At 51.5% G+C, this 25,354-nt stretch overlaps 1 protein-coding gene across 5 annotated transcripts in view; it reads right to left on the bottom strand.

Annotated features, from left to right (window-relative positions):
* Nucleotides 1-25,354, bottom strand: part of TRAPPC9 (trafficking protein particle complex subunit 9) — a 387,455-nt gene that overhangs the window by 133,414 nt on the left and 228,687 nt on the right. For all 5 annotated transcript variants that reach the window (XM_069600923.1, XM_069600926.1, XM_069600925.1 and 2 more), the window contains one exon: nt 11,355-11,465. In XM_069600923.1, the coding sequence (XP_069457024.1) occupies nt 11,355-11,465 (111 nt within the window). The remainder of the gene's footprint in view (nt 1-11,354; nt 11,466-25,354) is intronic.

Below are 25,354 nucleotides of genomic sequence, written 5' to 3'. Positions count from 1 at the left end.
TTATTTTCATCCGGACAGCTTCCCAGGAGGCACTCGCTCCCTGGCTCAGAAGCTTTCAGCGCTCTTTGCTACAGGATCTCAAACGGCCCTGCATCGAGGCTGCAGCACATGGTGCCTTTATGCTCACAGAAACGCTGGCATTTCAGGGCAGGGGCTCCGGACACAGGAGGGAGGGGCACCCACAGGGCCGGGACCCGTTCCTCCAGACGCTCCTAGAGGAACACTCCCCGTGGACCACGGGGAGTCCTGCCCTCCCAGGGACAAAGAGGACACGGGACAAAAGCTGACTCTGACCAGTGCCCCAAAGCCCACTTGGTAAAGCACCCCCTCCAGCAACGTGAGGACCGACAGGAGCACCTGGAAGCTCCAGGTGCAGGGCAAGGGCAGGCCTCGGAGGCACAGAGGCCTGGGTGCGAACCCCGTGCCCGGACCAATAGCTGAGCTCAGACTGCAGCCTCCAGGACTGAGAAACTTCTATCGTTGCTGAGCCCTCTGGCCTGCTGTACTTCATCACGGCGGCCCGAAGACACCAAGGTCATCTCCCCATCTCAGGGTCTTTAGCGCGACCACATCCGCAGTTCCTTCCGCCATATACGCAAACACCTGTTCAGGTCCCGGGGACTGGAACAGGGACGTCTCTGCTCCCCACCCTTGTTAACCACCTGGTCCTGCGCTGGGCCCTGGGGGAAGAGGGACCACGAGGAGAGCGTGGCCCCCAGAGTCGCCACCTGCTGCGGAGAGACGCCCATGGACCTGGTCCCAGAGCAGTGGACTCTAACAGCAGCCCAGTGCTGGGAGCCATGGGACACAGAGGAGGAGGCGGCGTCTCAAGGGTCAGGCAGCCTCCAGCAGAGAGGTGCACTGGACCAGCCTGGGAGGGCGGACACACTCCCCAGGAGGACAGAAGGGAGAAATCCATTCCCCGGGGAGAGGGCAGAGCGCCAGCCCACACTTGACTCTGTGGCACTGTCTGTCAGACACCCCGGCTCCACGCCCGTCAGGAAGCCGGGGCCCTGGGACCTAAAGGCGGGAGCCTACCTGGCTCTCCCTGCAGGTGGCGGTGAGACCACGGAGAGGCCACGGTGCCCTCGGAGTCCTCTCGGCCCCCGCCTGCGCAGAGGGGTCAGGGCTCTGAGGATCTCAGAGTGCCCCCTTCCAACTTCCAGGTTTCAAAGTTTGTTAAGAGGTATTTTTCACAACAATCATCACAAATACTCAGAAGAACTGCATCTCCAAAAGAATACTAAGAATATTTAGGAAAACACTAAGAGATTAAATAAGGGGGAAAAAACAAACAAGGCAAGACTGTGTAACTTCAGGCACTCAGCAAATTCTGGGGAAAAACAATGTTTGACAGAGGCTAGATTTTTAATTTCCCTAAAATACTTAAACACTTCTACCAAGGAACTCTGCCCCTAGTGCTATGAATAGGCGCACTTGAGAAGATGATTCAGAGAAGGAGGCAGAGGAAAGCCGTCCAAGACACTATCCAAACAGCGGCGGACTTCCTCCCCAGGACAGAGCATAGAAGGACGCTTCGGGTTATGCTGATCCCAGAGGGGCAGGGCGGGGCGCTCACAGCCTCCGCTCCGCACCCCCTCCCTGCAGGCTGCATCTGCAGTGAGCTGCCCAGGCAGACAGGACTGTCAGTCTGTCTGTCTTTGTTCCCTGGAGGGCTCCCTCCTGCACCCCCTGTGACTCTAGCAGACAGCATACGGCTTATTCGTCTGCAGACCCTCAGCACCCGGCACAGGGCCTGTGGAAAGGGCAGTTAAGAACACTCCCACGTGGTCTGAAACACGCCTTCTGCAGCTGCCAATGCTAGCCTGTTCTGCTCCCTGAGTTTGCAGATTCTCCCCCATGTGATACCCTGGAAAATTGCTTTTCTTGAGCAAAACACCTGGAGAGACATCAGGTCCTCTGCGCCCAGTCTCCTCTGAACAGACTGGGACAGGCACACGCCTCTCAGGTCCAGAGCTACGGAACATGGGCTAACAAGGCAGGCCTCAGGTCCCGTTTAGCAGAGACAGTGCCTCCACGGATTTTTTATTGTCAGAACTACTTATCAAGAACAAAGGTTCCCAGAGCAAAGCAGCTTGGCCTTCTGATCTCCAGGAGCTGCCCCCTCTGCCACCGACAAGGTGTCCATTAGTATTCAGCAAGCAGAATCTCTGCTCCCTCTTCTAGAAGCATCTCCAAAACACACGGTGCAAACACAAACAATGCAATTACTTACAGAAAAGACAGAAGAGTCCAGGGGGAGTGAGGCAGCTACGTGCTAAGCAGGGAGCCTGCTGTGTGCCGAATGCAGAACAGGTTCATGGAAAATGATTAACTGGAAATGAAAGAATTTCCTCTAACCTAACCACCGTCATACAGCCAAGAAGGAAGCAAGGCTGCCCAGCGTCCTGGGGGCCGAGCAGGCTCCAACACAAGGCCTCCCAGCACGACAGCCCGAGTTCTCCTGGATGGACGTTTTCGAAGAGAAAAAGGTCCCTGGAACATTTCAATTCTAGGAGGAAAAAAAAAACCAAACAAACGAACTTTAAAAAGGATGCTAATAGGAGGCTGACTCTGGCCAATACACAGGAGTGCTCCCTCCAGGCCAGGCTCCGCGTTAAGAGACGAGGGTTCCAGGGCAAAGGGCTAAGGCCCCTGGCTTGATCATCTTGTCCTAGAGGGGAGCTGAACACAGGGCAAGGTCGTGCCAGGTGACCCCAGAGCAGCAGCCCAGACACCAGGCACCCCACATCCAGTCCTCACTGGACTCCCGCATGTGGGGCAGGACACACGAGGACTCTGGGCCACCTGCCCGAATCTCTCCGACGGGGGACAGGGCAGCCATGGTTTCAGCCCCCTCTTTATCAGATGGACTCGGAATGCCCTCACTGCAGGCTGCTGCGGCTCTATAAGCAAGTGTGTAAGGCTGGCAGTGTGATGCCCAGCGCCCGCCAGGTGTCACACACCCAATCCCTTCCTGGTCCCCGTGTTACCGAAGCCTGAGTGCAGAGGCTGGGCTCTCAGCCAGTGGCCTGAGTCTGACCACAGCTGCCCAGTTAACCCTGACTGAGACGACCAGGGGTTCATTTCCATGCTGAGCACACATGTGCATCATGCCAGGCGGCGTGGATATGTCTGTGTGCCCTTTCCCGCATGGCACCAGTGTGGCGCTGAGGACATGATGGGGATTCTGGTAACACCTTCTGAAACGATGTGGAGAACAAAAGAACGCAGAGTCAACTGTTATATGTTCATATGGGACAAAAGCAACCATCCTTTAAAGACAGCAAAAATCAAAGATGAAGACAAAGAAGTGTGGTCATTCCCCTTAGACACAAAGGACGTACTTGGACCGCAGCCCCGTCCACATCTCAGCGCCCTTCCTGCAGCACTGCCCATCAACCCCTCCTTGACTCCAGGCTGTCCTGTGACTCGTTTGACCAACGCAATGTGCAGAAGTGACACAGGCCACGTCCAAGCAGAGAGCTCCCCAGCTGTCATGTGGCCTGTCCCTTTCCCTATTTCTCTCCTCCAAACCAGCACACGGCTCATGAATGAAAGCAAAATGGAGCAGAGCTAAACTGTGGTGCTCACAGAACCTGAACAAGAAACAAACCTTTCTGTTTACTAAACAACTAAGATTCGAGGTCTTTTGTTACCACAGAGAAACAGCCTAAACTGAATGATACAGAAAGTGATCCAGTTCAGCTCCTAGGCGGGGAGCCAGCAGAGCGGCAATGAGAACGTGACCCCCGCCCAGAGGCGGCTCCCAGGGCAGGGACAGACGTGCCAGGGAATACGGCTGTCACAGCAGGAGATGCAGAGGACACGCAGAGAAGCAGCAGGAGGAGCAGGGAAGCCCAAAGCTCCCAGGATGAGGAGCGGATGCGCAGGCTGGGTCCAGAGGGGCCCTCCCAAACACAGCAGGGCGGCCCGAGCCCCCGCCAGGCCCTGTGCTGTTTCACTCCAGCGCTTTCTCTTTTTTTCCCTTCTGCTATGGAACATCAACTGGGAACTGGGTGATGAAAGAGGCAGAAAGGGGTGCTTTGTTTCTGGCTTTTAAAAATGCACGACAATTCTGGCAAAAATAAACACTCTTAACCGTATATGCTCATCAGTCGCGCTTCTTGGTATCCACACAGAGAAGCTGAAAACTTATGTCCACACCAAACCCTGCTCATGGACACTCAGTGCTAAAAAGACATGAGCTATCAAGTCATGAAAAGACGTGGAGGAAGAACCTTCAGCGCGTTATCACTAAACAACAAAAGTCAGCTAGAAAAGGCGACATCCTGTATGCTCCCCATTCTGTGACCTTCTGGAAGAGACAAAACTAAGGAGGCAGGAAGAGGACCAGTGATTACCAAGGGTCAGCGGGGAGGGAGGGATGAACAGGGGAGCCCAGGGGACTTCGCAGTGATGGATACATATCCTTCTACCTTGGTCCACACCCACAGGACCCACGGCAGCAAGCACGAAACACACACAGCGGCCCCCGGTGAGCAGCCGGTCCGGGGGGTGGGGCACAGACGGCGTGCGCATGCGCCCTTCTCTTTACACGCAACTGAGAGACTCGCGGCCTCTGCCCAGCGACCCGACTACCCCCCACCTCTCGAGCGCCTGTGTGCTGCTCTGACCCTCCTCTGGTGCCCCCTCTACACTGGTCCAGCATCCAGCCTTGCCCTTGACCTATTTGATTGTCCAATCACCGACTGGCCTTTCCCTCCCAACACCCTCCGGGTCCCCTGAGCCACTGTCCTGTAACACCTGCATCTCCAGTGCCTGGAGAGGACGGACGCTCTCGACTCACAGGCAGAAGCACCCACGGAGCCGGCGGACGGTGGGGGGTGCTCACGGCAGCAGGCCTCCCACGACCTGGTGCAAATCCCAGCTCGGACACCTGCCCACACCCAGACTCTCACCAGCCATCACCCCTTCCAGTTACTTCCTAAAAGGTCAATCTGACCCTCTCCTGCCTTGAACTCTCTCGTGACCATCCCTTCCCCTCCAAGGACGGACATGGCTTTGACCGTGGCTCACACAGCACAGGAGGATTTCAAGCCAGCAGTAAAGCTGTCATTTGTCCTGCAGGTTAAAACTGGAAAACCCAAATGACACAGACATCTTCAAATGTGCCCATCGTTAAAAATGTACTAAGACTCATTTCCTTCCACCCTGGCATCCAAGGCCCACTAAGTTCAGCCCAGACAAGTCCACTGCTACCTCCCTCTGCACTTAGGCACAGGAAACACCCACCTCTCCCATCGTAAGCTCCAGTGAGCTGTTAATCAAATGGGAAAAATAACCCTTGCCCTGGAAAAACACAAAGAGTGACCAGCTTCCGTTGGTTTTGGAGGGGGCAGCATAATGTAGAGCAAACACACACAGACGCTGCTCCGGCTGATCCGGACTCCCTCCACTCCCGTCAGCTCCCGTGGACATCCAGGACGCTGCCTTGCCCCTGGGGGCTGCAGCCTGGTCCTGCCAGACCCCGAGCCACTCAGCTCCAGGGCCGCGCCAGCTCCCAGAGGCAGCGGCAAGGCTTCCCCATCCCACCGGGCCGGAGAGCCCCAAACGGCACCAGTGTTCCCCTGATGCCTCTGCCTGAGCAGCTGTTGAGCCTTAATTATCTGACGAGCGGGGTGACTTAGAGCACAGAGACACAGACACAGGGAACGGCTGCACTTCTCCATCTGGTCATCTTCCAAACCCCAGACAGAGAGCGCTTCTGACGCGCTTCATCCTGAGCGTACGAAAGACAGTCCGCGAGTTTTCTTAATGGTGACTGATCCGCTGGGGATGAAAAGGCATGCGTGTGGGGTGCAAGGTTAGATAAGAGGAAAAGATCTAATAATAATGGTTCCATCACAGAAAGCAGATAAGCCAGACACCAATGCCTTCTGATGGAGATTCTTTGCAAAAAAAAAAATCTTGGGAGTATGATGAAGCCTCTAGAGCTTACTACCGATTTAATGAGGAATAAAGAAAAGGAAGTCAGTCACGGGAGCAAGGTCACCACCATTAGAGGCACCGAACCAGCCACGTCCCCACCTGGGGGCCCTGATGTGGCCCATGGACAGTGAGAGAGACAGGTGCACAGGGAACCTACAGACTCAGAACAGACTGGGTGCTAATCAACCTCCTGAATTCTGACTGCAGGGTTTAGAACACAAACGACACCACGGTCACTGGAAATGTATGCCTTCGCATCAAGGAACTGTTTGTTTTTAAACATGGTACGGCACTGTACTTAGGTTTTTAAAAGAGGCTCCAATGTTGACGATGTTCATTTTAAAACATGATATGGCACCGCAGCTCAGTTTAGTTCAGTTCAGTCACCCAGTCGTGTCCTACTCTTTGTGACCCCATGAACCACAGCACGCCAGGCCTCCCTGTCCATCATCAACTCCTAGAGTTCACCCAAACTCATGGCCATCGAGTCGGTGATGCCATCCAGCCATCTCATCCTCGGTCGTCCCGTTCTCCTCCTGCCTCCAATCCATCCCAGCATCACAGTCTTTTCCAATGAGTCAACTCTTTGCATGAGGTGGCCAAAGTACTGGACTTTCAGCCTCAGCATCAGTCCTTCCAAAGAACACCCAGGAGTGATCTCCTTTAGAATGGACTGGTTGGATCTCCTTGCAGTCCAAGGGACTCTCAAGAGTCTTCTCCAACACCACAGTTCAAAAGCATCAATTCTTCGGCGCTCAGCTTTCTTGACAGTCCAAGTCATTGCAGTTAGGATTTTAAAAAGCACTCCAGTGTTGATGATTAAAATGTTTACAGATGAAATAAGAGGTTGCCTTGAATCTGCTTCAAAATAACACAAGAACATGGGGAAGCTGGTGAGGGAGAGATGGGAAAGATTGCCCATGAATCACTAGTGGTAGAGGCTGGATGAGAAGTCCTCTTATGGGCACCTTCTGCACATGTTTGAAGTGTCCACAGGAAAGTTTCCCAGTAAAAGAAAGAATAAGGACACGGCCCTTCCCTGCAGCTCCATCACTGAAGTGGCCCAGGGGACCCCGCTGGGCTTCTTCCGCCCCTTTGGCAGGAAAGCCGCTCTAGGACCCACGCAGTGTGCTGTCCAGACACGTGAGGGGCTCATCTATTCCCAGAGACCCAGCGGTGGGGTTCCCAGCCGGACCAGCTGATGCCGGGCTGCTGAAGGGGCAGAGGTTCCCCGCAAGGGAGGGCGGGACGAGACAGGGAGGCCTGAGAAGTAAACAGGGTTGTCATGAAATTTAATTTTAATGGTTTGATAATTAAGCAAAAATACAATAATTATCATATCTTAATTCTTCCAGTAAATCTGCTGCTGGGGACGCTGTATTTTCTTAAGGAAGTTTGCGATGTTTCAGTCAGAAAGCGTTCCATAGTTTCTGGCCATCTTCTGAAACTGGAGGCGGAGGGACACCCAGGCCTGGGGATACAGCCTAAAGCGGAGTAGGTGACTCCCGAGAAGAGGTGTGGGGGCAACTGGGCAGCTTCCACCAACAGCATGGCCGTGACCACGCTCAGAGGAGGCAGAAACAAGCACAGAGCCTGTACCCTGAGGATTAAAGGCGAGAGTGCCTGTGAAAATGGGATCCTCTTTCCAACACCCCTCAGGGAGAAGTGAACGTCACTACAGGCACCTACCTAGCTTCAAGTCCTGAGGACACTCTCAATGTCACGACCGATGCCGTGGAGCCCCAGGAAAGGCAATCGGTGCAGACCCAGCATCACAAACCGTGTTAGGCGGAAGTGAGGTGAACAAAAGGCCCTTAATTACAGAATTAATGTATCAACCAGGCCACAGAGCCACAGATGAGTCACTCATTTCCAAAGGACCTTTCACAGGAAGAGATGAGGAAGGCGAAAGGTACTTGCTCCATCCATTTGCTGAAATGCTGTCTTTTAAATTACAAGATGAAAAGAGATCTCTCTAAGAAATACGGGGATTAAGAGTGTTATTTCCAGTTTAGAAGCTCGAATATTCAGCCTATGACGCAGTCCCTCATGCCCCTCACCAGACACTCAGGAGAACGCTTGAATCCCTCAGCACCCTGGAAGTCAGAACCCAGCTGACCCCTCCCCGACGCCCTCCCCGCCTGGACGGGTGACAGCGGCTCAGTGCTGCTCACGGCTTGCCTAAGGCTGCACAAGAGGAGGAGGACACGGGGACAAAACCCGCTCCCCTGCTCCTGCGGCCGTCCCGGCGCTCGGCCACGGGGTCAGGCAGACCTAAGTCCCCACCAAGTGCCTCCGATCTGACCCTGGCTGCCTGTCTGTAACCCGTGGACAGATGTTTTCGTGAAAGGGTACTAAGAGGACAGAGCATTGAAACTGCTGCAAGCAGCCGAGGCTCAGACACCGCACTCCGCACTCAAGGACGCGTCGCTCTTGTCCTGGGCACACCTTCCTACCCGGAAGGGGTGGGGGAGAGACGCAGGCACCCCAGCAGCCCAACTGGAGCTGGCCCCTCTCCCGTGTAATGCCCCAGGTGCCCCAGGATGCCAGGGCTCCACCAAGGGCAGCCTCACAGCTATGCGGCTTTCAGGGACAGCTTCTTGCTGAAGGGGGGGCTGTGCCACGCTCGACGATCACACCAGAGTCTGAGGACCGCTCACCACTGGGGGGCGGGAGGCCCGCCCTGCCCACCCCAGGGTGGCCGAGCCTGTCCAAGGGCAGCCCACGTCAGCACCCGGGGAGGCTGAGCTGTGCTGGAGCCGGCTCCACACGGCGCGGGAAGAGCCTGGCGGGGGTTGAGCTCAGGACTCCAGGGGATGGGGGGAGTATGGGGCTCCGAGGGGACAGAGCCTGGAGGGACGAGGACTGCAGCCCAGTCTCGGGGTGTCCCATGGCCGCCAGGCAAGGTCCACCCACCACAGCTTCCTCCCCCAGAGCAGCTCCATCAGACCAACCGCCCGAGACCCCTCCACGGAGACGGAGCACGTGTCAGAACCACGCAAGGCTGGAGAGTTCTAGAGGGAGGCCACGGGGACTCCTGCGTCCCGCAAACACAGGACGCCCGTGGGCTGGTAGGTCCAGGGGAGCAGCAGCAAACTGGCTCCCCAGACAGGCGGGGCATCATGAGCTTGGCTGTACCCCACCCCTAAACAGCCTGGCTGCCCGAGACCCTTGCCACGCTGTCATCATTCCCTGGCCAGGGAGGGTCCTGAGTTACTCATCCTGACGCAGGCTCCACGGAGCATGTTCTGGAAGCACCGATATTTATTGAATGAATATTTTATGAATGAATAAAGAATGTGTACGTTAGGGGCATTGAGAAATGAGGGCTTAAGCACAAAGCTTAACAAGGAAGAAGCCGGAAGCACAAGAACAAACTGTGCTGCTTCGTGAATGGGCTCGTTAACGTTGCTGAGACTTCCGGCGCCGCCAGGAGTGAGTCAACCTTAGAACAGGCTCGGCGATCTGTACATTTTTTAAAAGCAGGTTTTATTATTGGTGTCATGAGACGACCTGAATGGTGCCCTCTGGGATCTCAGCTTGCGTCTAAACAATGCAGATGGCCTCCTGCGCCACTTGGAGACCAGCACGGGGCCCAGGCAGCTGCTGGTGGCCTTGACCCCAAGGATGGGGCAGAGCCCCAGGAAAGAGCTGTGCTTACGCCCCAGAGCCAGAGCATTCAGCGCCACGGCATCCACGCAGCAGCACCTGGTCGCCACACGCAGCCACACGGCCAAGAGCCCGCGAGAGCAGCAACTGTCAGGAGGGGCGGGTCCTTCCTCTCAAGGGTTAGGCGGTAAAGCCCTCCCGACTACCAGCCCCGAACAGGACTGGGCATTCCTGGGTCATCAATGGGGGCATCCGACGGCCGCACCCTAGGAGCAACCTCATGTGGATCAGCACGAGATGGGTGAACGGGCACGCGGGAACCGGGCACGAGGCACCATCAGAGGGCGAGACCTGACCACACTCAGCTCCAAAGCATGACGCTGACTGAGAGCGACTAAAGGACACACAGAAAGAGACACACGATGCGCAACCACTTACGCCATCCAACAGACGCCTCTGCAAACAGTGCCTCCTGGGGCCGTAAATAGACATGACGTAGTAGTGAAGGGGCACGTGATGTTGCCATGCCCTGGAGGCATGGAGACCCCCAGAGCAGGAAGAGGAAGGGAGCTGGGGTGAGGGGAGTCAGGCTCCGCAGCCCTTTCGTTTGCTCATTTCTTCCCAGTGTTTTCTTATGAGTTGAAAGAATTCCTCAGAGAACATTCTCTCCCCATTGTATGACATATCCCATAACTAACACTTCACTCTGTTTGATCAGCTCACTCCGTCCGCCTGCCCAGCCCCCTGCCAGGAATCTAACTCTTCAGGCATTCCCGAGGCTGGCGCAGCTATCGTGAGACACCACCCAAGTCCTCCGAGAGGCAGAGTTCCACACGTGCCGACAGCTTTCCTTTTGAAACAAAACCAACTTAACGGTGGGACGCACAAATCTCAAGTGCACACTGGCTAGATCGTAGCAATGGCAAAACACCTGTGTAGCCCACACCCAAATATCGAGCCACACAGCACGACCGTCACCCGGACTAGGCCCTGTGCCCCTTCCGGGTCAAAGCCCACCCCGTCCTCTCCGGAAGCAGTGCTCTGCTTTTACCGTTGTCTCAGCAGAGTCTTGCTGGTCCCGGGGTCTCAGATGCCTAAACCACACTGTGTCAGGCACCTGCGCTCGGCACGAGCTTCCTGACCCTGCCCGCGGTGCTGGGTTAGGAGTTCACTAGTTTTGCCTGCTGAGTAATAATCCACTAGGGAAATGCCACCGTTGGGTAGTCCTGCTCCCGTGATATGGACACTCAAGCTCTTTCTAGCTTTTGACTTGGGAAAATCTTTACAGGTCTTTTGTAAACATTGTTTTGTTTTTTTTTTTAACTTTTCTTGAACAACTAGTGTTGGGATAGCTGGGTGGAGTATGTGCACGTTTACTTTTGTAAGAAACTGGCCTCCGTGGGCTGAGCTCAGGTGGCGGTGCATCTCTCCCAAAGGCCTGAGCCTGGCCTGGCTGCTGCGGCACGGACTCCTCCGAGGAGCTTCCCACTGATGCTGATATCCGTCCCTGAGATTGACACCCAGCGCCCCCGATACAGCTTTCCTAAGGATCTGACAGTGAAAGAAAGGTCTTGCCCAGAGGTCTGGGGGTCCTTAGACATGGTGCGTGATGGACATCGGCCGGCTCTCCCTTGACCTTACGACCACTTCTGTCCTTTCACTGAACCTGAATAAGGGCTGAAGCGTCTCTGAGAGGGGAACCAGATTGCCCAGCCCCAGGGTCTCAGGGGCCAGCCTGACTCGGCTCCCCCACGGGTGACGACAGGAGGACCAGGGGCCCGGGAGAAACTTACCGCTGGCACTCGCCCGCGTGCAGGATGAGCTCCTCGTCGCTCCGGGCGCGGACGCTCAGCTCGTGCTCCGTGGCATTGAAGACGTCCAGCAGCAGGTGGCATTGCCGGGTGCTGCAGCGAGAGACAGAGCCCAGGTCAGCATCTTCTGACAAAGAGGAGAGTGACTCTGCCTCCCCTCCCCGAAGATCTGACGGTCCTGGGGCACATCAGAGGTGCAGTTTATCAAAACATCGTGCCCCCCTGGACACAAAGGCTTACAGAGAAGACTCATTCTGAACCGACTGTGAATTCTACACTGTGGGTTTGCACAGGAGGCCTCCTTGATCCTGGGGCACATGCTTATAACCCACCTGCGCCCTTTACATGCTGGGTGACCTTGGGAAGGGACCCTGAGTTCTCCAAGCCTCACACATGACCACCAGGACGCCTAACCCAGCGGGAAAGCACTCGGCATATGGTGGTGTTCAATAAACGACCACGGCATCATAGTCTGGGATTTCTGTGGGTGCCAGGTTGGGTGCTGAGCAGGGCTACACAGAGAGCCACGTCCAGAAAGAACCATGTCCACGCTGCATGCGCACTCACGGAGAGTCCCGACAGGGACCACCCCTCAGTCCCTCCAGAACTGTGGGTGACACCATGAGGTCACTCGCCACCCACCTGAAACCTCGTCTTCCTGCGTTCACTACCGCAGATGGTAAAGCTGCAGAAACCAGGTGCCCACCGCCCCAGGCCCCGAAGCGGGGGCCACTGGATGAAGGTTTACCAAGCAGTCGGCTTCTAGAGACTTCCCATCCCAAATAAGATGAAGAGCCCTGGAAGGAGACGGTATCTCCCTTCCGTCTCCCGACTCGCTTCCTTCCCACTCAGGGAGGAGCAGGACCCAGAAAGCTCAGGGCTTTCGGGGGTGATGGCGACAATCACCATGGTATGGGGGGTCAGGTGGGGCCTGGGGGGTCTGGGAAATGGCGGCACACGCTCACTAGCTACATGCATGAAAGGAAAGTCCAGCCGCGCGCGCTGCGGTCTGTGCCGGCTTCCGTTTGTCAGCTCCCCATTATGGCCGAATGCTTGCCTATATCTAGCACAGCATCTCAAGTGCCAAGTGTCACAGCGGGCGAGTGACAGCTGACTGAGAAGCGTCCGCTCATGGAGACCGGGACACCCGGGCCCGAGACAGGAGCAGACAGGGTAGCCAGCAACAGAGGCTGGGCCGTTCTCCCTCCTGGAGGAAAAGGGCAGCTGGATTTTCACAGAAGGAAAAAACGAGACGACTCGGAAACGGATCTGTGCTCTGGGTCATTTTCAGCTGAGCCTTTCTTCAACACGTGACCTTCCAAAGGGCGTCGGAACTCTCAGAGGTGCTTCTCCAAGTGTGGCAATGTAAGGTTTCGCTGGTGGTTAAGTGAAAGGGGAGAGAGGACACACACCCACACGTGCCGGGCTGCCCGCACGTGGTTATCTCGTACAAGAGCCCGAGGAGGTCGTCCTCCTGAGACCCACTGAGGGGAGAGGGGAGGGCGGCTCAGGAGACGGTGAGAGATGCTGGCGGATGGAGAGGGAGGCTCAGGGGATGGTAAAAGATGCTGGTGGATGGCCGAGACCATGCACACCTAGAGCTGGAAATCCTGCAGTGCTCACAGTGGATGGAGACACATGTTCCAGTCCAGGCCGTGACCTCCGTCCTTCCCAGAGAAGGGAACTGAGGTGGCGAGGGCGCCGTGACTTGCCCAGGGGTTCACACATACACACACACCCATGCATAGACACAGAGACTGGCATCACCCAAAGGCCACCTGGCACGTGTGAAACACCACATTTTCAAAACACAGACCGACTGCGCGCACCTGCTCTCACGGGAGGAAGGGCAGCAGCGGCTGGGCCATCCAGGAGATGTGCGCCAGGAGGTGTCGCCCGACGCGGCTGCGGTTGGTTGTGGGTCCTGTGGGTGGGGGTGTCCTCCCAGAAGTGCAGCACTTGGGGAAACGTGCATGAGCTCTGACAGCCACCTACGAGAGGGCTCTTCATTCAGCCCACAGGAAAACTGAGCTTTCGAGAATGAAGATCTATTCCACCCTCGTCATAACTTCATGAAATCTTTAATCACAGCAAAATCTTTCATCAGAAAGGGGAATTCATAAAACATTTATCAGAGGTGGAAAACTCAAGTGATTATTTTTTCTTTAAGCAGAAAAGACAAGACTCAACTCTGTGTTGTTTTCACTTGTAGAATATAGTTGTTAGATATAACTGCACAGAGATGATGGATGTCAGAATATAACCCTTTTTCTGGCCTCTATTTTTTCCTGACTCACTGCCTGCCTGCGGGGGCAGCCTGATCCAGGGTTTCTGTGCCTCCTAACTGCTGGCAGCATGAGATGCTGGTGGACCTTCGCTCTCTATCTTTCATTCATAAATTAATTCCCTTTCCCGAACTGCCTCCGTGCCGCGTGCCACCACCACGCCACTTGCTCTGTGTGTCTTTCTATGTCACTCTGGGTGATTCTCTTAGGCTTTAACCTGGGGCTTGAGTGCATAATTCACTTTTACTTCTTGTGTGCTTTTTGGTTTTATTTTTCTTTTGTTTGTTGGTTTGCTGTTCATTTTTCTGAATCCATCTTTCTGGAGTCCAGGGAAGCCCAGGAAAGCTACCTGGAAGAACTGAGATCAGAGAAAAGCTTTAGATCCATCTGCCCGGTCAGGGCACGGGGAGATGGGGGTGGGCAGCAAAGGCCCAGCAGCTGAGAGGAACCTGGAGTGCAGTCAGAGGGCCGGATGAGGCTGCCAGGCAGAAAGAACAGCACAGTCCACACAAAGAACAATGCGGGTGAGGCCACAGCTACAGACTGAGGACGCACCACTTCCTTGGTCCACGAGAAGGTCAGCTTTACTTTTTAATTCATATAAACATCTACTGAGTCCCTGTCATGCGTCAGGTGCTATTCTAAGCACTTGTGACATGGAAATCAACAAGAGAAACAGGGTCTCCGCTTTCACGGACCACAAATTCTTGTGAGGGGAGGGACCCAGGAAAGATAAGGGGAGTTAAAAGTGAAAAAAAAATTTAGTCATATTTCGTAAAATAAGGAAAAATGGGTTCAAAAAGGTTGCTGAATACAGATTTAAGACACATATCCACACACAAAATCAATAATAACATTCCTATATATCAACTAAAAACAGTAATAGAATATAATTTTTTTTTAATATATCCACAATAGCAATGCACCTAGGGATAAATCTAACAAAATGTATACAGGACATTTATGGAAAAAATTCTAAAGTTTTATGGAATAACATTAAAGGTGATGAATAAATACAGAGATGTTTTATGTTCAAGAATAAGAAAACTTGGTATTTTTAAATGACTCATTTCTTTTCCACTCCAGTAGCCTTGCCTGCAAAATCCCATGGATGGCACAGACTGGCGGGCTATAGTTCACAGGGTCACAAAGACTCAGACGAGACTGAAGCAACTCAGCACGCACGCACTTCTTTCCTGGTTTATACAAATTTAATGCAACTCAATAAAAAAATCTCAACAGAGTTCTGGTTTTGGTCAAACTTGATACACGACTTCTAAAATTCATATATAAGGCCAAGAACATGTGAGACAACAACGAGAAAGGATTTTGGAAGGGATTTGACCAACCGGATATCAAGAACTGCTATAAAGCTGCAATAATAAAGGCCCACAGCAGTGGAGGAGTGATAAACACTCAGAGAAGGAAAAAGCAACCCAGAAGCAGGTCCACGAATGTAGAGTAATAGTAAGTAGATCTGTAACAGCCACACACTGGAACCATATATATATATATATATATAAGTGAAGATGAATTAAGAACTCCAGACCTCACTGCTGGCTAAGTCTCACGTTAACAAGGCTGAGCGAACAATGCATGGCAGAAGGTAATTACAGTATACATTTATATCAAGTTTAAAATACTTAAAATTACTCTGTATTGCTGATAAGTCAACTGGAGGGCAGTAGTCTCTCTCCATGAGGGGGAAAGAGAATAGGATCACAGAGGAGCACGCACAGTTTTAACAGTTTCATTTTTCTTTCTTTAAATTAGAAAAACAGAGGCAAATACAGCAAAATGTAAAGCTCTGACAAGCCTGTGTGGTTGGTGATTATCCCCTTTGCTGTCATTCAGTAGCTAAGTCATGTGCAACTCTGTGATCCTATGGACTGCAGCTCACCAGGCTTCCCTGTCCTTCACCATCTCCAGGAGTGTGCTCAAACTCAGGCCCAGTGAGTCAGTGATGCCATCCAATCATCTCATCCTCTGTCACCCCCTTCTCCTCTTGCCCTCAATCTTTCCCAGATCAGGGTCTTTTCCAGTGAGTCAGCTCTTCGCATCAGGTGGCCAAAGTACTAGAGCTTCAGCTTCAGCATCAGTCCTTCCAATGAGTATTCAGGACTAATTTTCTTTAAGACTGACTTGGTTGGATCTCCTTGCAGTCCAAGGGACTCTCAGGAGTCTTCTTTACCAGCACTAAAGTTCAAAAACATCAATTCTTCGGCACTCAGCCTTCTTTATAGTCCAACTCTCACATTCATATCTGACTACTGGGAAAACCAGAGCTTTGAATAGACGGACCTTTGCTGGCAAGTGATGTCTCTGCTTTAGCCTTTCTGTCATGTTGCTTACACTTAACATGTTTTTTAAGAGATCTTTTTAAAGTCACTTAGAATGTTGCCTTAGCCTGGGCCCCCACCCCCCAGGAAGCTGAGACTGAGAAGAGGGCTGGGGTGGGAGTGGGTGTCTGAGGAGGGGACACTGAGGGGAGCAGGTCAGCCACAGGCTGCGCCGCAAGTGTGCCCTCAGGCGGAGGATAGGGGGTTACTTGTTGGGCAGCCCCCACCGCCCAGCTCAAGCTTCCCTGCAAAGAATCAAAGTCCCACACTCGCTGCAGGCCCTGTGCAGGGTGAGCACCCATGCTTCAGCCTTAGAGAAGACCCGCAGAACATTCCAGAAATCAAGAGCTACCCAGCAGAGCGAAGCTGAGGTGCCGTCAAGTCACCCTTCATAAATCTGGCTGCAACAGAGACGGCTAATGTGAGACGTGGGCTAGGACTTGAGGCATGATAACAAATTTTTTTTTTTTAATTAAGTGCATCTCCTGAAATCTTGGGCTTCCCAGGTGGCTCAGTGGTGAAGAACTTGCATGCCAATGCAGGAAGTGTGCGCTCGACCCCTGGGTCAGGAAGGCCCCCCGGAGAAGGGAGTGACAACCCACTCCAGTACTGTGCTGCGCGTGTGCTCAGTCGCTCAGTCCTGTCTGACTCTTGCGACCCCACAGGCTGTAGCCCACCAGGCTCCTCTGTCCATGGGATTCTCCAGGCAAGAATACTGGAGTGGGTTGCCATTTCCTTCTCCAGGAGATCTTCCCAACCCAGGGATCGAACCTGGGTCTCCTACACGGCCGGCAGACTCTACCGACTGAGCTACGAAGAGTACTCTTGCCTGAGAAATCCCATGGACAGAGGAGCTTGGTGGGCTACAGCCCGTGGGGTCACAAAAGAGTCGGACACGACTTAGCAACTGAACAACAACCTGAAATCATAAATAGAGATAACAACTGACTTCAGATGTAATGGCAAAGGAGGGCCTCTCTGATGAAGTGGCATTTCATTTCAGACCCACAATAAGAAGGCGACCGTATGAAGGTCTTGGAGGAGTGCTTTCCAGAGAAGGCAGTTAAGGCCAAATCTTAGAGCAGGGTGGAATCAACGGACAGAACGAGCCAAGAGCAGAGAGGTGCAAAATTAATGACAGAGTAAAGGTCATGCAAAAAGTTCAGATTTTAGTCTAAGGATGATGAGAAGCTATCTTTAGAGTCTTGAGCAGATGACTGACATGAATTGGTTTATGCTTTTTAAAAACATGAGGAGTTCTTATTCTGGAAAAGATGGAGTAAGCACAAATAACCCATTCCCTGTCACCCCTACTGAATCCAACTATAAATCCTACATACAATGCAGGCAGCAGCTATCTGATGGTCTGAAAAGTAAATTATAGAAGGTGGATTTGGGAAGGAGATCTGAAATCCAAGTTCCTCTGAACATCATGAAAGGGTGGGAGAGGAGGTCCTCTGGGCTTGTTCTTTTTTCTCTTCTCTTTCTCCCAGCCCCCGGCCCCCGGACAGTACCTCTATGAAACAGCACCATGATGGCAGTCATTCAAGACCAGGACACCAAGGGACCTAGGCAGCCAGTCCCACAAGCACAGGGCCAGTCCCCATCACTTTGACTCCCCGTCTCTGTCCTCTGACCAACAGTCCCTCACACAGACACGCAGCAGGGAACTCAACCCCTGGCTCTGCTGTGGAGAGACAGGGAAGGGAGGCCCCTGGACAGTGCTGGGAAGACTGTAGAAAGGACAGAGGGGAAGACAGTGGCTTGCTGAAGTGGTACTTGACCTGGGCTCTCCGTGGAGTGAGCATGGGGGGACAGATCCTGAGTGGCAAGCCATAGGCTCCAGGAACTGAGCTCCAGGAAGGCACCCACAGGATGGCCCAAGGAGGACTGCAGACTCAGAAACCAGAAGTGCAGCCTGGTCAGAGAAGGCACCACAGAGCCATGGTGCAGACCATCCACCAAAACAAAAATACCCATGTTCCCTTCAGCATCCAAGCAGGGCCACAACGTCTCACAGCATTACATGCGAAAGGTCTGCAACCTAAGGCTATAACCACTCAGCAGAGGAAGAACCCAGGAAAGAGCTAATTTGCAATGGAAACTAAAAATCAACAGACTACAACTTCAAGATGATAGGCTTATCACAAAAAGACTTTAAACATGTTCTGCAAAGTAAGGGCAAACACACTTGAAACAAATGAAAAGATAAAATCTCAGCAAAGAAAGAGAAGATGTAAAGAGAAAGCAAAGAGAAACCTGAGGAAAAAACCAAACTGAAAATTTCACCAGGTGGTGAATTACCTGAGTAACTGAGGGGACGATTTGCTGTAAAATAAGAAAGGACACAGAATAAAGAGCACCACCGGCCAACTAAGTACCGGATACCCGGCGAACATTCCACCATCAAAACGGCAGGACATCCACACTCCTCAGGTTATATGCAACATTTACCAAAGGAAACCATTTCTAGGCCATGCAGGGAAAAAAATCTCTAGCGACTTCAGAAGAATAAAAATCACACAAACATTTTTTGAACCACAAAGGAATTAAACAAGCATATTTGAAGATAGATTAATAATATATCCAGTGGAAACAACTGAGAGAAAAAAAGGGATTAAAAACAGTCCTATGAGACAAGAACATCTCTAAAAGTCATGTCATAGGAGTTTGAGATGAAACAAAACAAAACACACACAGTGTTTGAAAAAATAATGGCTGAAAATTCCCCAAATTTGGCCAAAAAAAAAAAAGAAAAGAAAAGAAAACACATAAATGTACAGATTCAGGAAGCTCAACAAATGCCAAGCCATATAAATTTTTTAAAATCTATGCCCAGAAACATCCTAATCAAGCTAAACTTCAAAAAAGCAAAAGGGAAGAAGTCTTCAGCAAGAAGCCACCTGAAAGCAGCTTGAGTGAACACACTCGGTACAGGGGGAGCAGTCCGGAGCCTGAAGGTTTCTTACCAGCATCCCAGTTTGGTCACTTAATGGGTGTAATATCTTAAGTAAGTCGTTCAATTTCTCTGAACCTTACTTTCCTCAGTGAAGACAAGAATGCCTATGTCATGGAATTATTAAGAGGCTCCAACAGAAAAAAAACACAACAACAACAAAAAAAGAAAAATGAAGGCGCTTTGTGAAAGTACAAGCAGAATGCTGCATAAACGGGAGAGGGGGGGATTGTTATTATTGTTATTAGCTTGGTTGCAGTCAGTGGGGCAGCAAGAGGAAACGCACACAACCCTGCCAGCAACACAATCCCAGCTAATGATTCGATACTGACTCAGCAAAAAGTGAATAGGAGAAGCTCCTATGCCAAGGTCTGAGTCTGTCTAAAAACGTGGCCCCATGCCCAGAAAGCTAAGTGGTGCTTTCTCCCCAAGTCTGGCTGAACTGTTCTAGGCCTCCAGGGTCCACACATCACTGCTGCATCAATCGTAGGAGTGCAGTGTGTGAGTAAAGACACAGCCAGGCTGGTAGCGATAGCCACACGGACAGAGAAACCTGGCAGGAGCTGTCGGGAGCGGGACACGACTGAGAGACTGACACTTCTCTTTCTCCATGCTGAAACTGGCTACTAATATTTCAGGAAAAACTGGTTGGTAACAGGCAGTTAGTTAGTTAGTTTAGTCGCTCAATCATGTCTGACTCTTTGTGACCCCATGGACTGCAGCACGCAAGGCTTCCCTATCCATCACCAACTCCCAGAGCTTACTCAAACTCATGTCCATTGAGTTGGTGATGCCATCCAACCATCTCATCCTCTGTCATCCCCTTCTCCTCCTGCCTTCAACCTTTCCCACATTAGGGTCTTTTCCAATGAGTCGGTTCTTCACCATCAGGTGGCCAAAATATTGGAGTTTCAGCTTCAGTCCTTCCAATGATTATTCAGGACTGATTTCCTTGCAGTCCAAGGGACTCTCAAGAGTCTTCTCCAACACCACAGTTCAAAAGCAATGATTCTTTGGCGCTCAGCTTTCTTTATAGTCCAACTCTCACATTCATACATGACTACTGGAAAAACCACAGCTTTGACTAGACGGACCTTTGTTGGCAAAGTAATGTCTCTGTTTTTTAATGTGCTGTCTAGGTTGGTCATAGCTTTTCTTCCAAGGAGCAAGTGTCTTTTAATTTCATGGCTGCAGTCATCATCTGCAGTGATTTTGGAGCTCCCAATAATAAAGTCTCTCACTGCTTCCATTGTTTCCCCATCTATTTGCCATGAAGTGATGCCATGATCTTCGTTTTCTGAATGTTGAGTTTTAAGCCAACTTTTTCACTCTCCTCTTTCCCTTTCATCAAAAGGCTCTTTAGTTCCTCTTCGCTAGAGACCATATATGTGTGTGCCCAGTCGTGTCCAATGCTTTATGATCCCATGGACTGTAGCCCACCGGGCTCTTCTGTCCACATGGGTGGACAGGAAGGAGAGCTTTCTTGTAAGTCTTAAGAAAGCCAGGAAACTTATTCAATCTAATGTGAAAGTTGCTCAGTCATGTCCAACTCTGTGACCCCATGGACTGTAGAGTCCATGGAATTCTCCAGGCCAGAAAAGTGGGTAGTCTTTCCCTTCTCCAGGGGATCTTCCCAGACCAGGGATCGAAATCAGGTCTCCTGCATTGCAGGTGGATTGTTAACCAGCTGAGCCACAAGGGAAACCTTCAATCTAAAGTGACTCAAAAAATAGAATAAATCATCATAATGTTTTTCTGGTGATATGATCTCATCTTCACGCCTGCCACACAGATTACGGAGCTTCCAAATCTTGCTGAAGACTGTGACAGTAGAGTTACTGTCCATTTGAACCGCGTTTCCCAAAGAGTGATGTGATGTTCCCTTTCCCAAAGGGGACTCATGCCCTGAGGAAGGGACAGACTTGTGCCTGTGCTTTGGAATGAACACTTCAGCATCGCCTGGAGAAAGAGTTGGAAAGGGAGAAACTGAAAGCAGAGAGACTCTGAAAAGCTGTTGCAACTATCCCAGAAAGGGAAGAGGAAGCTGGCCTGAGGGACAAGGGTGATATGCCTGAGTCAGTCCAGGGCTACTGAAGTGGAAAGGACAGATCTGGCGACCGGTAGAAACATGGGAACGTTTCCCTGTGGTTGGCTGACACGCAACCCAGCCTCTGGGGAGGATCTCAGGGCTGCACGTTACTGAAGGCAGGAAGAGCCTCTGTTTCTGAGCTTTTAGTTGGTAAGTTTTAAAATGTTCCCTGCAGTAAAAGGAAAAAATTTTGAAATGGTGAGAATCAAAGAGACACAGGATAACCAGCGTCAGCAAGGATGTGCAGTGAACTGGAACCTTCGTACCCTGCTGGTGGGAACGGTACAGTGGTACAGCCGAGCAGGAAAATAGTCAGGCAACTCCCTAAATGGTTAAATAGTCACCATTTGATCTGGTAATTCCACTCTGAGGGATACTCAAGAGAAATGGAAATGCAAGCCCACACAAAAACTGGTACATGAATGTTCGTAACAGCATTATTCCCACCAGCCAAAAGGCGGAACCAACCCATCAACTAATGAACAGTAAACGACATGCCACACATCCGCACCATGAAATACTGTCCAACATAAAAACAAACAACATACTGATGCCTGCTTGTGGGTGAACCTGGACAACATGATGCTGAGTGAAGAGAGGCAGTCACGTTCTAAACCAGGCAAATCTAGGCTGAGGCGGGGCGGGGTGGCAGGGAGGAGGGAGACAGGAGGCACTGCTGACGGGCACGGGGCTTCTGCTGGGAGAATGAAAAGCTCCAAAATCAGATGGCAATGATGGTTGAGCAACTCTGCGACTGAACCCAAAACACCGAATTACACAGTTTAAGTGGGTGAGTTGTGCATTATCCCAGTGGTGCTTCCATAAAGCACGGGTGTGCAGGCGGCGGGAGCACAGGGGCGCTGGAGATGGGCTCTGCAGGCTCGCGGCTCAGCCCCACGGCTGCTACACCTCACCAGGGCCCAGCGCTCAGCATCGCTGTGGTCTTGACACACACGCTATCTATCCCATTATACCATCTGCTGTGCATTCATAACGGACCACAGGAATGAGAGAAGAACCACGAAGCCCGTACATAAGGAGGGGCACGAAAAGGAACGCTGGGACACCTGGGCCTCAGACCCAAGGTACAAAGGTGACACAGAGTGACAGCTAGGGGTAGTCAGCCTTCCACTCTCTGGGAATGAAGACAAGCCCAACTCATAAAAGGCGGAAACGTACTTACCAATGACAACCTGAAATCACAATTCATGGGATTGGCATTTGACACTATGATGATTTAAACTTTGAAAATGCCAAATGCAAAAATTCCAAGTGGAAGGTCACGAACAGCTCTGGCCAGTTATTGATGACAGACAAACTACCTTTTAACATACGCTCAATCCCTAAATCAGGTATGACATGGGCCTTTTTAATTGATGTTTATAAATCATACTCCTTAATATAATTAGTGTGTTAAAGTTGCTGTTCAGTTGCTAAGTTGTGGCTCTTTGTGAACGCCATGGACTGCAGCACGCCCAGGCTTCCCTGTCCTTTACTATCTCCATGAGTTTGCTCAAACTCATGTCAACTAGTGTATGGTACTTGTTAAACAGAAACAATCTTTAAATCTGTCTTTAAGCAAAGAATATTGATAGTGTTTTAAAATGCACACTGAGACATAACATTCAATAATATAATGGTTCAAAACAAAATTAAAATAATCGACAGTAATAATTTAATAATATATACAATTAAGACATAAAATAGGACCCTTCGAGGTACAGCTGTGAGTGGAGACAGGACAATGAGAGGTGACTCATGGCCTGGACAGCCCCTCAGTGATGACACTGGGGACCAGAGGGTGCTCACCGCCACATCGACCCAGAAGACGTGCCCAGCGGCTCCTGCACGGCTGGTGTTGCGGGGGGGGGTGGTGTCCCAGCTCCTTCCTGTACAGATCTAGACTATTTAACACCTGCAAACAGGGTGAAAAGTGTGCTCATCACTGCAGTGAGCACACACCAACAGGAGAAGGAGCAGGAGCGGATGAGGCAAACGCAGTAAGTCATTACTCTCCTTCCAGCTGGAGGCTCCGTGAGCGGACTAGAAGGAGAAGCAACCCTGGGCAGGGACACCGGGCAAAGAGCAGCCTTGGGTTTTGAGGCACAAGGGTCTTCCTGATGTCCAGTCATTTTTGTGCCCCTCTTAACATGTGGCCTTCATGGTTCTCTTCTTGCCCCTGCTACACATGGCCTGTTACAAGCACAAACCAGACGGAGGAAATGATGTGCTCGTCAAGACCACGTGAAGGAAAACTGAGGACTAAAGAAATAGGAGATGACTTGCTCAGGACCACAGAGCGGATGAGCGGGAGAAAAAGAATCAAAATCTGAAATCAGAGGCGGGCACACTGGGTTCTGAATCCCGCGCTTCTTAAAATCCTAATTCTTGTTAAATTAAAAACCCATTCAAATCAACACAGCAACCTGGAAAAGATCGGCCGTGATAAAATCTAGCACTAAAAGTGCCTTTATTACATGTCTGTGAGCACGGGCCGCCCACGGCGTGGAACAGTCCCACCCCACAGGGGGAAATGGGATTTTTCTAACTGCCCGGGAGAAGCACCGTGGTGTGTCAGGCTGTGTGATTTCTGTTAATAATGTAATAACTCCCACACCTTACACCCTGGCTCAGGGGAGTGCATTTCCCACAGAGCTCAGAGCAGTGATGTGTAAGATTGGGTCATTTATCCTAACGGTCTGGGAAGAAATTGCTCCTGAGGAGGGGAAGGCAGGGTGGCCCCATCCATTTCAGTCTGTCCCCAACAACATTAGCAGGCGGCTCGGTGTAAAAAGTGAATCTCAGAGGTAATTGATCTCCTAAATAAAAGTCAGCTGAAACCCAGGTACACCCCTGAAGGAGGATGGTTTAAAAAAAAAAAAAAAGGCAAAGAGAATTCCACCTGCCGTCTATGCTGTGCTTTGGCTCCGGGAAAACACTGGCCCCTCCAGTGTTCACTTTCATTCTCTTACCCTCCATGAGGGGGCAGAGCTGGTGACCACAGCAGTGGGGACAGAGGGCTGAGGCTGGGAGAGATCCAGAGATGTTTCCACAGACAGAGAGGGTAAGGGGGCGCCCAGGCTTCTGGAAGCCCACTTCAGAGCACTGTGATAGGAAGCATGGGTTTTGCTGGAGAGAAGACCAACATTCAAATGCATCTCTTTTGCTCATTAATGTGCAATCTGGGGTGAGTTATTTAACACCTGCATACAGCAACACTGACTTCAAAGGGTTCTCGGGAGTTTAAATGGGACACTGCACAGTGGACCGACGGCATGACTAGGAATAGGGTGGGTCCTGAATAAATGGGATTTCCCTGCCCTGACTTCTCTTCTAGAACTCTATCAGTAAAAAACTACCAATGAGAAAAACGGCATAAATCATCAGTATTACTGAGAGAAGCACTGGTGGCTCAGCTGGTAAAGAACCTGCCTGCAGTGCAGGAGACCTGGGTGTGATCTCTGGGTAGGGAAGATCCCCTGGAGGAGGGCATGGCAACCCACTCCAGTATTCTTGCCTAGAGAACTCCATGGACGGAGGAGCCTGGCAAGCTACAGTCATGGGACCACAAGAGTTGGACACACTGAGCAACTTAACCACCACCGCCAATGAGAGGAGCAGATACACAAACCAGCCCAGGAGCAAACGATGTAATAACCTTTGGTGTTCTGGTTTCAGAACAGGGTACATGAGTCTTTTTATGCCAGCAATAAGGCTGTCTTTTGACGAATGTATAGCTTCTTTTTGCATCAAAGCCAGCTTGAATGCCCATAAAGGCCCCAGCTAACATGGATTCGGTCATCTGGCTGTGCATCTGTGTCTGCAGCACCTTGTAGTCAGGGTATCTGGAAGCCAGTCTGTCACCGGCAAGCTGTGAGACTCTGGGAAAACCACAGGCCTTCTCTGGGCCTCATCTGTGATGCAACTGTGTGGAGCCTGGCCATCTCTGGGGATGCCTGACTCTAAAATGGCCCGATGCTAAAAGCAAATTCTCACCTGGGAGCAAGATGAAAACCAGTGTCTACAGAAAATCATGTCATGTCAACCTGAACAGAATATAGATAAAGTGCATGATAAGTCTGCTGTATTTCAGGCCAACGATTTATACAGGTCTCTACGGAAACTGGAGCATAAATATCAGAGCGGGCACTCTGAACTCTGTCCAGTAGGCACTGGGAAAGTCTTCAAGCCAGACAGTGATGTGGGAACATTTGTCTTTACAGGACGATACAGGAGCAGGCTGGAGGCAGGGGAGTATTTCCAGAGTCCCACGGAAAGATGGCAAACCTCAACCCACAGGATCAGGGCTCAGT

This window comes from Ovis canadensis, chromosome 9 (assembly GCF_042477335.2).
Source record: "Ovis canadensis isolate MfBH-ARS-UI-01 breed Bighorn chromosome 9, ARS-UI_OviCan_v2, whole genome shotgun sequence".
In the NCBI taxonomy this organism is placed as follows: Eukaryota; Metazoa; Chordata; class Mammalia; order Artiodactyla; family Bovidae; genus Ovis; species Ovis canadensis.
The sequence above is the reverse complement of the archived record's forward strand: the minus strand, read 5'-3'. Positions and strand labels throughout refer to the sequence as shown.